Source organism: Ochotona princeps, chromosome X (assembly GCF_030435755.1).
Source record: "Ochotona princeps isolate mOchPri1 chromosome X, mOchPri1.hap1, whole genome shotgun sequence".
NCBI classification, from domain to species: domain Eukaryota; kingdom Metazoa; phylum Chordata; class Mammalia; order Lagomorpha; family Ochotonidae; genus Ochotona; species Ochotona princeps.
In genome coordinates, this window is record NC_080865.1 from 74,492,784 (window position 1) to 74,506,455 (window position 13,672).

Below are 13,672 nucleotides of genomic sequence, written 5' to 3' on the forward strand. Positions count from 1 at the left end.
CAGCCATCTTGGAAGTAGATTCTGCAACTCAATTCTGCTTCAGACAACCACAGCCCATAACAGTATTTCTAGTTGACTACAACAAGATGAATGACTCCGAGCCACAGCCACATAGATAAGCCACTCCTGGATTCCTGACCCACACAAATTGTGATATAATAAATACTTACTTAAGCCAGTAAGTATTGGGGTAATTTGTGTCACAGCAAGATATAAGCAGTTTAGTTAGAAACCCCAGACATGGCTGATGCCATTTTTGAAAAATGATTAGCTAAGCAACTATTGCAAGATTTTATAAAACTTGACCAAGTGTTTTTAAAGTCCATCTTTTGTAAATTTCTGCTTAGAACCTGTCAAAACCATTTCACTCAATGCAACTGTTAAAACCTAGTGTTTTGCTTTCTGTTTTTTTTTTTACAGCTTCAGCAGTAAGAATTTGCATATATACATTAATGTGTTTGTCACACTTGAAAAAGAGATCACCAACAAAATGTATTTTTATTCCTTCACCAAACATTACCTTTATATCATTCTGGGTGAGATAGGTGCTCTTATGCACCCACCCATTCACAACCATTACTTGAGCATCTACTAGGGGCCAGGCACTGTACTTGGCACTGAGGTTACAAAAACAGAGGTAACAACTTGCCCTTGAGTGGCTCAGTATCTAGCTGGGGAAGCAGACCAACACCCACATACTTCACAACACAGTGCGGTGAACATTATTCCAGAGATAAAAAATGATATGCTGTGGTGTTACAAAAGACAGAACAGTCATCTGTATTCCCTGTGATGTCTTGAAAGGATGAGTACCAGCTCTTGAGGAAAGAAGAGTGGCAGATCAGAGGAATAGCATTCCAGTTGTGAGAGATCAGAATGTGCAAAGACATGTAAGTTGGAGAAAACCAGGCCATCCTTTTATAATTTAGTTCCCTCTGCCTGAGCATAAGGTGGTGTTTGGGAATGAGCATGCTCCTGACAGTATGAAGCAGCACAACAGGCTGTTTTCCTAGGCACAGAAATTTCAAAATTAACAAGGTGATCATGCTGCGCCAAATGGAAGGGGACTCACACTTCCCCAAGGCTCTTAGGCTAGAAGAGTTCTCTGAGCCTTACAAAGATAAATGTTTAACTCTTCTGGGTCATATAATCTTCTTAACATGAAGACTGAACTGTTCTGTGCGTGAATATATTAAACTTCTGAAAATGAGCTTTGTGGTCTTTCATTATTAATAAACTAGTGAAAAATGTTGCCTTTTAGATCAGTGACACTCAAACTGTGAGTCCAAGGCAAGATAAGGAATTTGGGCCAGAACTTTAATGAAAACACTGCTACCTTCATTAGTAAAGCTGTGTTCTCAGGGGGAAAAAAAAAAGAAAAGAAAAAAAAAGATGTCAGCTTAACTAAATGTTTGCCTAATGGAATAGTTGATTTACATTTGGCACAAACTTTCAATCTCATCACAGGCTAACTGCTAACAAATAGCTCATGGGTTGGCAGTGAACCATAGACCACATTTTTTAGATAACTCACTATCCGCTAAATGCAGTGTTTTATGACACATCTCATTGCTGTCTTTCAGAGTTTGTTCTGTTACCTTTTCCTACTGGGATAGTGATGCAGCATATTTTGTATCCATTTTATATACATTATATATATGTATATATATACACACACACATATATATACCCCCACACATATGTGTGTATATATATATATATATACACACATATACATTATATGTGTGTATGTGTATATATATATATAGTGGTATACATTTTGTTTCAGCTTCTAATTCATTGAGTCAAATTTAAAGCTCAAGTGTATAAACCTGGTTGACATTTTTTGGTGCTATTTTTACATTCTTATTCTCTGTCATGATTTTCACTTTCAAATTCATTTGAGTCAACCATTTCATTGAATATATCTTTTTTTTCTGGATGAAGATGAGGACAATGATGACAACCATGGCAATAAGCATTACAGCAAGCAGGACAAATAGGCCAGATCTCTGGTTTGTGTCCGTGTGAGTAGAAACAGGGTTGTAACTGTGCCTCCATGATTCCAACAAAGTGGTTTGCTGATTTCCGTTTCTGAATTGCTAGGATTTGTGTTCATGGAGACACAGTAGTAGTCAAGAGGAACACCATGCTCTGCATGCAGAGGGTACTGGCCTGCATCCCGAAGTCAGCGTGCAGTTAGGAGAAGAGCACTCACCGTCTTGGTCGTTACCTGAGTCAGCTGGAGACTTGCTTCGGCGCATAGGGCCGGGGCTCTTGGCAGAACTCTTCTGAGGTGTTGGGGATGCCTTGGGGCCAGCAGTGGCTGAGGGATTTCCCTTCATGACTCGGCATTCTGGGGCAAAAGGACACTGCTTAGTAGGAGGTGCAATTGAGGCTGAGCATGTCATCAGCCTCTGGAAGGAGAAACAACTACCATTGGCCAAAAACACTTGATTGACTCAGGGCTGTATGGTGGTCCTCATTGTTGGCAGGAACCGTGGTTCTGGGGAAGGTGGCATGGGGGAACTCTCTCAAGTTACTGGGATTAAGATAGATATTTAACACCCTGTGCTATGGAACAAGGGAAGAAGTTCAAAAGCAGGCCAAGTAGGTAACTGGAAGTCCACTTGGGGCAGAAATCTGGCATAACGGTAAAGACATGTTAGGAGAAGTGAGTCACTATCAGTGGGCCTAGCTTAGATCCCTGTATCTCTTGACTACAGCTTTCTGCTTCTGCAGATGGGAAGACAGTAGTTGTGGTTCAAGTAATTTAGTTCCTGTCATCCACACAGCAGAAACAGATTGGGTTCCTAGTTCCCAGCTTTGGCCCTCTTCCAGCCATCGTGGGGAAATTGGAGGAGGATGATAACTACTTCTCTGTTTCTCTTTCCCTCTAAAAAATTCCAACTGAATCCTTTGTCATCCATGAGTGATTTAAAGGGGGGGATATGAAACACAATCATATACTGTTACATGCCATACTTTATAATACTCATAAATGGCTTTTATATCATTTAAATTTATGTACTTTTGAGATATAAATACAGCCAGAGAGCTCCTGTGAATTGAACTCAGGAACTCCAATATGGAATGTGAGCATCTTAACCACCACACTAAACATCACCGTGTTAAGTAATTTTATACAAATGAGCACTATCATCACCATCATCTCACATATATGTTTTTTTAAAAATTTCTATATACATTACCATAAGCCAATGGTGATTTAATGAATAAATGGCTCAGCAGCAACTGCCATTCAGAATATGAGAGCTCATGGATGTGGACTAGAGTGTGACAATGTTCCAGGATTTGCTGCAACTCCAATCTGACACATTTAGAGCATAAGTTACGCAGCCTTCCATATTATGGTAATCTGGGGAGTTGATAGAGTTCAACTTTTAAGAGGATCATTATACTTATGTTGCTGATCAGCAGCATCTTGATTTCGGCTAAGAAGCAAGAAAGTAGCAGAACAAAAACTTTTAGCCAAATCAGCTGAGTCTCAGCTTAGCAATCTTTCTGTTGAAGTTTCCTCAACCTGGTACTGTGATATGAAAAACAGACTCAAACTTTTCGATAGAGAGTCATCTTTTCTTTTTTAATTTCTTTTTTTGTTTGTTTGTTTGAAAAACAGAGAGAGTGTTCCCATCTGCTGGTTTACTTTCCAAATGCCCACAAAAGCCATGACTGAAGTCAACAGTTAATAATTCAACACATGTCTCCCAATTATCTGAATCATCACCGGTTTCCTTCCAGCATCTGCATTGGCAGGACACTGAATTTGGGAACTAGAGCCAGGCCTTGAATCTAGGCACTGGATATGGGATACAGGCATTTTAACTGACAGATCAACATCTGCCACAAGAGTAGTCTTTTCTTTGGATGTCTCTTTGCAGTCCACTTTCAACATGCTTAAAGGTATGTTGAAATATAAATTAACTAGAAAGACCAAGAGAATTAGTTTGATAAATTGAATATTTTAGGATACTCAGTCATGCAAAAATGTCATTTTTGCTTGTTTCACTTCTTACTGTGGTTGATGAACTTTAGGGTCACTGCTCATAACTAGAGACATAGAAGGTAAAGTGAGTTGGACATATCCTGTATTTGTTAAGCTATGGTATGGTCATTTTCCTTTTCTCAAATGAAACACAGCTGAAATGCGATCTTTTTCAGGTGTCTTGTCATTTCACTATTTGTAAAGTGTATATAAGTAACCCACCAGTGGGTTTTCTCACATTTTATTCTCCTAAGTGAGAAATATGTTTAAATATGTCTTCCAACAGAAAAGCCTATTATTTTGTGAGCTGATCCACCTTTAAACTTCTACCTGGGGTTTGGGCTCAAACAAATGGAAATAGATAGGTAGACGTTCAGCTCCACCCTGAGATTAAAAACAATCTGGAATCCTGAATCAAAAAACAAGAAAGATGGGACAGCAAGCCCAAAGTGCTTGGTGGGAAAAGTATTTTGATACTAATGCAGTGGAAAATATTTTTACGAATGGAATAATTCATTGGGCAGTATAACTGGAAGATATTGGCTAGAATAATACATAATTATTATATATAATAATATTATGTATAGAATGCATTATATCATATAAAATATATCATGTATTTTAGATATATAAATTCAAGTTTTGACTCCAGATTTTCCTGCATGTGATCTGATTGTGCCTATCAGCCCATGTGATACAATATGTGGCTCAACATGGAAGCAAACTGAAATGCCCATCAGCAGAAGACTGGATAAGAAAGCTATTGTTCATCTACTCCATGGAATACTATTCAGCTATTAAAAAAAAAACGAAATGCAGTTCTTTGTGGCCAAATGGGCCCAACTGGAAACCATAATGCTAAGGGAAATGAGCCAATCCCAAAAAGGTTAGATACCACATATTTGCCTTAATTTAAGATGAAATGATGTCAATATGAAAAATAGTACCTGTAAAATGTAATATTATCTCAACCTCAAACAGCCTATCTCACATGCAATCAGATATTGTGAAGTAACCAACGAACCAACAATCAATGTGAGTCAGACTGCTTATGATCTACATCAAAGAACTCTACAACCTAATATATATTCAGTACCCTATGTTATTCCACAATGGGTCGGGAGAGCAGAGAAATCTTCCACCTGCTTAGAATGTGTGAGGAAGACATGAAATATTAGTTACTCCTCACTAAGGTATTGAAGATTTCTCTGCACACCCCTCCTAAAACTGTTCTGCACCTAAACTGTTGACATATGTCTTGTTAGAGTTATAAACCAGTCTAGACTACCCGAAAAAAAAAAGCCAGGTTCAGCAAAATTATGCTTCAATGCTATAAAATGCTAAATAGTATAATGAAAATAGACACAAGACAGCTTGAACAGTAATCTATAGCCATTTTAAGGTGTATAGAACCCAGTTGTATATAAACTAAAATTGAAATGTCAATGAAGAAGTCACAGGATGTGGTTCAGAACTTGCTTTTTTTAACATATTGGTTACTCAATACTATGTCAATTAATTCCATAACGTTATAAATTGCTGCTGATGTTATGTTGGGGCTTTTAATTGGTTGGGATGATACTCTGCCAGCTCTACCTTCAGACCAGAGAAGGTCTCCACAAGAAGCCATTGAACTTATTTGGACAATAAGATGCTGGACTCTATGCTTGGTATATGCTTGCAATGAAGGAATCTCAACTGAACTTGAACTGTGGTTATGCAACAAGGTGTAGGAATTCACCATAGGGGGAGGATTAGGGGAGGGGTTGGGGGAATCCCAGTACCTATAAAACTCTGTCACATAATACAATGTAATTAATAAAAAGTTCTACTAGTAAAAAATAAAAATAAAAAAAACTTAGGGTCACTATCAAGGCAGATGATGATTTTATGGAGTTTAAAAGATGGGTCTCTAGGACATCCCATCAACCTTAAGCATAACGACCCATGTGCCCAAATAAACAGAAAAAAAAACAAAGCTAACAAGATTTGTCCTTGAGGGACCATAAATGGCTGTTCTTCAGACCATAAAAACTCGGAGGTGTTCTTAGGAATAGAAGGAAGAAAAACAGACAATAGAATTCAGTGGTGTGCTTACCATTTTCATCCAAAGAAAAGTCATCCTGAGCATAGCGAAATTTTTCAGGACCACAGGCAATAAAAACATCATCATCACCGAAGAAATCATGGAGACAGGTTACCTACGAGGAAAGCAGAAATATCGGAGTGGTATTTGGTGGTCTTGTGGCAAAGAAACTCACAGCATGTTTCAGGATGACATCTAGGTCATCCTCTCTGGATCCCAGGGATCTCATTTTTTTTGTTTGTTTGTTTGTTTTGTTTTGTTTTTCTCCCAACAATGACAATGCACAAGCATTGTTGAGAAATAACACGATGAGTGCCATCACGCTTTCTTGTTTCATGTGTGATAATCTTATTCCCATGGCCTCAAGGCTAAGACTGAAACTATGTCCAAATGTCAAAGGCGCTCCTTTGAATAAAAGTCAGCCAACAGACAAAACCACAAATGTCACCTTTTCTTAGAACCTCAAAGAGTGCTCCTGTCCAACACTTGGGCCAGGGCTCTAGACCAAGGCAGATGAGAAAGATTTTTATGCAGCCTGTGGTGGGTAGATCCTGTGGCTAACCCAGAAATGGAAATTCATAAAAGAAGGATGACGTTGCTTAACTGCTTTGGATACCCCAAAATTGAACTCAGGCTAAAAATGAGCCAAGAACTTGGTATTGGCTCAACTTACAATTCCTCCCTGAGAAATCAGCATGGAGAAACTAGGCTGACTACTTAAAACTTCATCAATAGCATGGTTCCTCAATAGGCATGTAAGGCCATGTTCCCAAGACCCTCTCTGCCCTCCAGAGCCCTATGTATTGCCAATTCTCGGTATCAGAGAGATATTCTTCCCATCCCACATTTGCACAAAGAAATGAGGGTCCCTGAGAACATGTGCTGCTCCATGCAGTATTCCCACTTCTCAGTTTTCCTAATTACATCTGATAATTAGTCCAGCACATCAGGGGAAACCCCAGGAGAAACCATAGAGTCAAAACATGCTGATCCCATTCCTTAGCTTGAATGTGTTCAAAGCCTCCAATTGTTCTAAGCTTCCCATTCATGTTGTCAGCAATGGCTTTACAAAGGCACAGTGCTCACGAACTAACAACAAATTGCTGGATACTGAGAGCAATATGTTACATTTGGAAAAGTTTTATATTAATAACAACATCCCCACTCAAGTTCTATTCAATCCCCGGTACCCTAGCCAAGATGATTATAAGCCTTACACAAAGGCAGAGATACTTAAAGATGATCCCTATTGTCTCAGCCTTGGAATCATCTGAGCGATGCTCACAGGAGGAAGGGAGACTTGGACTATAGCCAGGGCTGCTCATATGAAGCTTTCCTTAGTCCTGAGTCCCAACCTCATCAGATGAGCCAATACCCTTCTTCAGCCCACTTGTCCTTCACCCATTCCTCTAATGATTGTATAATGACAGAGTTACCACTGACTGAAAGCTTACTCAATGCCAGGCACTCTGCTAAGTACTTCCAAATCTATCATCTCATTTTACACTGCTAACAAAACCTAGAAGTCAATATTATTGGCATTGCTATTTTAAATATGAGAAACCTGACATGCAAAGACAATAAATCATCCAGATGACAGTGAATAAAAACAAACATAGATCATTCTTCAAAGCTTGTTTTAGAGCATTTTAAAAATATTTAATTGAAAGGCAGTGAGACAGAGGGGATATAGAGGGCAGGAAGAGCAAAAGACAGAGACTGTGCTTTTAAATACTTGGCAATACAAAACATATACAGACTAGTCACTGTGGAGACAGAGATGAATAAACCTCAATCAATAGTATCATGGACCTCGTGGTCTAATGGTATGAGATACGGTGAGAGAGCATTTCAATTTAGGTTATCACGAGAGTTAGGAATATCTGTAGATGCATCAACAGCTATTGTTTGCCACATCCAAGTGATCCCAGTCACTTACTGGCATTTTGAGTGCATTTGGCATCCCGTATTACGTCCTATTGGCAGAGCCCATGACAGAGGGTACACAGTTTTGAGTTTGCTACTGACCTCCCAGAAATATCTTGGACGTGAGTGAAAAAAAATCTGTAGCCCTAACTTTGGTACATTGAGTGTCCCCAAATTACTTACTATAATTTATGCACAAGAAAATTATCTATTTCTGCAAATAAAACTTAGTATGTGATGGAGTAGAAGGACAAGAAGTAAAGGAAGAAAGGAAGTAGGAAAAAATAAGGAGGAAGAAGAATGGAGTGTGAAAAATAATACTCAAACAAATCACACATTTGAACTGCTTTTAAAAACTCCATGGAGTTAATATGACACAAACTTCACCCTAGCTTACAGTACCAATGTTTTCTTTTCCAAATTATTTTGTTGAGCTAAAATTTTCATCACAAAGTGGCAATAGAAGTAGAAAATATAAATAAGCGTTATACACCACTTATACCTCCTCAAAGATCAGAGGTCTTGCCAGCACCAGCTTAAGTGAGTGTCATATTTGGGTACTTAAGTCAGAGAAGACAACATGAAAGTGTGACAGCCATCTTTATCATTAACCAACTACTGACACAAAATCAATGTAATCAACTTACATTAACATTGATCCATTAACTTAGTGCTCTTTCTTTAAAAAAAAAAAAAAGCAGGTGTTAGAGGAAGGGTGGCCAATCTGATCATACATTAGTGTGAACCCTAGATTATATGGGATGGTCCAGTGGTGTCTATTAAATGTCCAAGTACAAATAGGAAAATGAGACAACAGATATCTGTGTGGGAACACTTTAAGTCTATTAGCTGCACATGGAAAATTCACTCTGTGACTTGATTTAGTCTTGATTAGATTCTCTACCCACGTATTACAGACACTGGCAGTTAGTTCTTGTTTATGCCTGCTGCCAGCAGACTCTCCATTTCACTTACCTAATAATTGGGAAAGCAATGCCATATTGAGAAGGAAAATTTCACTTGTTTTATCTATTTTTACACTCTCAATGTGCAAAATATTTTTATTGATGATTCAATTTCAGTAATACTGACAAATTAATCACTTCTTGGTACAAAGGAACTGTAAGTGCGACACAGAAATATACAATATTGGGCTACTTTCTCCTAAGAGCTGACAACATAATAAACAAATCAGAACTACACACACACACACATACACACACACACACACACACTAGAATACAAGTCAGGCTGTTGTGAGCACTATCATAGCTTCACAAGGAACAAGGGGAGCACAGAAGACAAAGACAGCAAATCTAATCATGAGAACTGGAGAAAGCTCTAAAGAGAGGATGACATAAAAGCTGACTTTTGGAAGATGAGTAAGATACTGGTTGATGTTACTAGAAGCGATATTCTAGGCAGAGGTAACTGCATGACCCAAGGCAAAGAGGCAAGAATGCGCTTTCTTCTTCATGGATACACGAGTAAAAGAGCTGACTCCTGGCGATGAACGCAACGGAGATTCTGACCCTGCTGAGCTCTGCACAGACAGCACAATTGCTCAGACACATCTGCCAACCTCCTGCCCAGACAGAACATACAGTTGTCTCCTGATGGAATTCAGGGTTATGAGGAGGACAGAGAGCGTCTTTGGGGAGGGATGGCCCGGGTGGTGAAGAAGAGGGATGCCCTGTGGCAAGAAAGACAAACCACACTGATTTCTGAATCTTTCCAACAGTGTGCCCTGCCCAGAGAGTGACTGACTGGCAAGCGTCACAAAGTGAGTTAATGAAAGAGTCAGAAAACATTACAGATGAGATTTTTTCTATAAGTCACTGCTACACTCATTCTGGAACACCTCCTGCTTGCCAGAGAGGTTGGCACACATTTGGCTTAGTGAGCAGTGGCAATGTTTCTGAGACCACCCTGGCTTTCTCACCAAACTCATTTTCCTGAGGTTATCTTGAAGTCTTACTAAGCAGACTTCTCAAGACAACATTTTTGCCTGGGCAAGTAGTGCCTTGATTTTTGTGGTGCTACATTTCAGCACAGATCTCTTTATTCAACAACTTGAACTTTCCTGGATGGCAGCAGAAGGCTGGGTCGCTGTCATCTACAAGAGAAACTAGAATTGTTTTTCCAGTTTCTACCTTTGGCCTGGCTGTTGGGAGCTTTCGGGGTATGAACAAGTGAATGGAAGATCTCTCTCTGTCTGCTTTTCAAATCTAATTATTAATTAATAAATAATGTAATACACAAAACCATTGAATTATATTATGAGTGAATTGCATGTGAATTGTATCTCGATGAAAATTATATATCAAAAAATTATGTATCAAAAATTATATATCAAAAATTATATATCAAAAAAGAGGAATACAAGTCTATTGCAATTTATTCTGAATTTACACTGGATCTTAGCCAAAGGTCAAGAAGTGATCATTTATTCTGAATGGAGTTGAAAGGTAGCAGGTAGCAGGAAGGGTTTTTAGAACACATAGCCTGGCATATTGCAGAAGCGCAAGTCAAATTTCACCTGCTCAGGGAAGTCTTCTTTATTTCTCAATCTAAACTAGGACCACTACCACCACCTTGAGATTTTGCTGATTCACTCCTTAAATGACCACAATGTTCAAACCTGGGCCAGGCCAAAGCTTTGTGCTTCATTTGGGACTCCCATACGGGTTCAGAGACTCAAGGAATTGAACCATCTCCCACTGCTTTCCCAGGCACATTAACAGGGAACTGGATTTGCAGTGGAATGGCAGAACTCAAATCAATACACATGTGGGGTGCTTAATGTGGCAGGCAGCAGTCTATCTTGCTATATCACAACTGCAACCCCCTGCCTGACTCTGTAGACCGATAGGGGCCTTGACTGCTTCATTCTTTTTTTTTTTTTTTTTAGAAGATTTATTTACTTTATTACAAAGTCAGATATACAGAGAGGAGGAGAGACAGAGAGGAAGATCTTACGTCCAATGACTCACTCCCCAAGTGAGCCGCAACTGCCGGTGCGTGCCGATCCGATGCCGGGAACCAGGAACCTCTTCCGGGTCTCCCACGCGGGTACAGGGTCCCAAAGCTTTGGGCCGTCCTCGACTGCTTTCCCAGGCCACAAGCAGGGAGCTGGATGGGAAGTGGAGCTGCCGGGATTAGAACCGGTGCCCATATGGGATCCCGGGGCTTTCAAGGCGAGGACTTTAGCTGCTAGGCCACGCCGCCGGGCCCGACTGCTTCATTCTAACACCCAGGTACCTAAGATACACAGCAGTAACACTGATTTCCTAGACAGGGAAGACATAGGTGAGGAAATCCAGTAGAGGACTCTGGGTGGTAAAGCAAAACTACCAATGTTAGGGGAAAGAGTGGCACAGAGAGGAGGCATGAAGGAATAGGACTTTCTACCCTGTTTTACCAGGAGCTGGTTGAGATTTAATAACCTGAGTTAGACAGTGCCAGACGCTTTGGAAGCCTGGCAACCCCTCAGTGCTCAAGTGTGTTTTTTCCTTAGTTTTTCTTTTCCATTTTTCCAAGAGTCTGTCAGCTCCCACTGGGGCCTCTCAGGGATGAGAACAGCTGCACAGGCACTGGAGCTGGACTCTGAGTCCATGCCCAGGACTGACACCTGCCCTTCCCCAGGGCCCTGGGGACAAGTTGGCTTGGAGAAACAGGGACAAGACAGAACTCCATTCATCCGAAAGAACTGGGGTGGAAAAACCTTGCTTGATCCCTTGGCACCAATAAGCTATAAGGTTGGCTGTGGGCCCTACACAAGTCCAGGTTCTATTTAGTATGGTCAATTAAAATAAAAGAGTGTATTTGTAGGGCCCAATTGCAGTATCTATTGCATTTAGCAGTTATCTGATGTCTGCTGCACACAAAGTATGATGAGGGTCTGGCTTTGGAATTCAGTGAGGGCAAAGAAAAGTTAAGTGGATAAACAAGTTAGTGCCTATCAACATTCTCTGCTAAAGCTTGCCATTGAGTCACATCTTTTGCTCTGAGCCTCAGTTTCCTTTGATCTGAAACAAAGATTCAGGTCTATAGACTTCTGGGGTCTTTATTCTCCATTTGGAGAATTTGACGAAAACTGAGAAAAAAAATGTATATTTGCATATAGACAACTAATTCTCCATTGAATTTAGAGAGGATGAAGGATTTCCCTGAAGTCCACCTATACTCTCCCAAGTTAAAATTCTCTGGACTGGTTTATTTTCTGAGATCTCTTCTCTCCCTCTCAGTTTATGAAACATTCCAGGTTGGACACAGTTAATGAGCAGAGACCTTCAGGCCAGAATGCTGGCAGCTGTCATGGAATCCCAGAGGCTTAACTGTTCCCCGCTTCCCAGGCTTCCTGAGACACCAGTCCAAGGGAAGCAAAAGGATGTAAGCTCATTCTCTGCAAACTGGGTCCAAGGGAAGCAAAGGAGTGCAAACCGATTTATGGCAGAACAGAGACTGCACTGTGCATCACACTGTTGCCTCCCAGGTTGCTGAAATTCAGCAAGGATACTTCCATTGCAGGAGAGGGTAGGCAAAAAGAGTCGTGGCTTCTCAACGCTCCCTGTTGTCGACTAGGGGTAGGACAAAAGTTAGGATTGTCCAACTGGTTAAGAATCTACAACTTTTAGAAGTTCTGAGACAGTAACTCATCATGCATCTAATTATAAATGCGGATGAATAGAATGCTAACGACTACCATTCCACTGCATTTCCTTACATAATCATCTCCTCCTTTGTAATATCAAAAATTGAGGCAGGAGGAAGAGGTATGAGGGGTGTCAGTCAGGGTTGAGTATGAAAACACGTGACTATTTCAGAGTGGATAAATTGAGTAGAGTTTAGGAAACAGAGTTGATTGCAACAGTGAAGGCAAGGTATAGAGAAACTTACAGAAGATACTATGTATCTCAAGAAGAGTAACAGTGTTACCCATCAGTGGCCTTGGACCGAAAGAAGATAAGGGAGGTAGTAATTACAAGAAATTATAGGGAAGAAGAGAACATGATAATCACAGAGCAGCCATCAGTGATTGAATGTCCAGCAGGTTGCCAGGAAATAGATAGCCTAATCTCTGTCTTCTCCTCTCTGCTGGTGCTCCACCATTGGCCAAACACAATTGGAACCCAGAAGACAAAGGAGCCTGTTGCTACAGTCAGCTTCCCAGAGCACAGAGCAGGAAGAGATAGGGAAAAAGTAGGGTGTACATCTACAGAGTTTGGAGAGGAGATCTGCCTCTGAGGGCAATAGAAAGGACCTATTGCTAGAGCCTAGATACAGAAGATAAATAATATTTTTGCAAATCATTTTGATTTGTAAAAGCCTTTGCATATGCCATGTTACTTTCACACACCTCACACACTGTCTCAGAAAAAAAATACCATGCAGAAAGATGGCTAATTCTATTTTATGGATAAGAAAATTCAGACAAGGTTAGGTGATTCACGAGATCAATTACCTGGTAAAAGAAACCAGAATTTAGGTTTGGACTCCAGCTCTTGAATAATTTTCACTATTTCATACTGTCTTTTCTGCATCATGCTTCAGCTGCAAAGCCGAACAGAGAGAGAGAGAACACTCTTGCTTTTTGTTCATCCTTCAAATGTTGACCATGGATGGGACTGGCCTGGAGACTATGCCAGGAACTG

The 13,672-nt window shown here is 40.2% G+C and overlaps 1 protein-coding gene across 1 annotated transcript in view; it reads right to left on the reverse strand.

The window, feature by feature from the left end:
• DCX (doublecortin) overlaps window positions 1-13,672 on the reverse strand; it is a 114,905-nt gene that overhangs the window by 30,125 nt on the left and 71,108 nt on the right. Inside the window, exons 3-4 of the mRNA XM_004590201.2 lie at window positions 6,105-6,207; window positions 2,234-2,356 (exon numbers count right to left, since the gene is read on the reverse strand). Of these exons, the coding sequence (XP_004590258.1) occupies window positions 2,234-2,356; window positions 6,105-6,207 (226 nt within the window). The remainder of the gene's footprint in view (window positions 1-2,233; window positions 2,357-6,104; window positions 6,208-13,672) is intronic.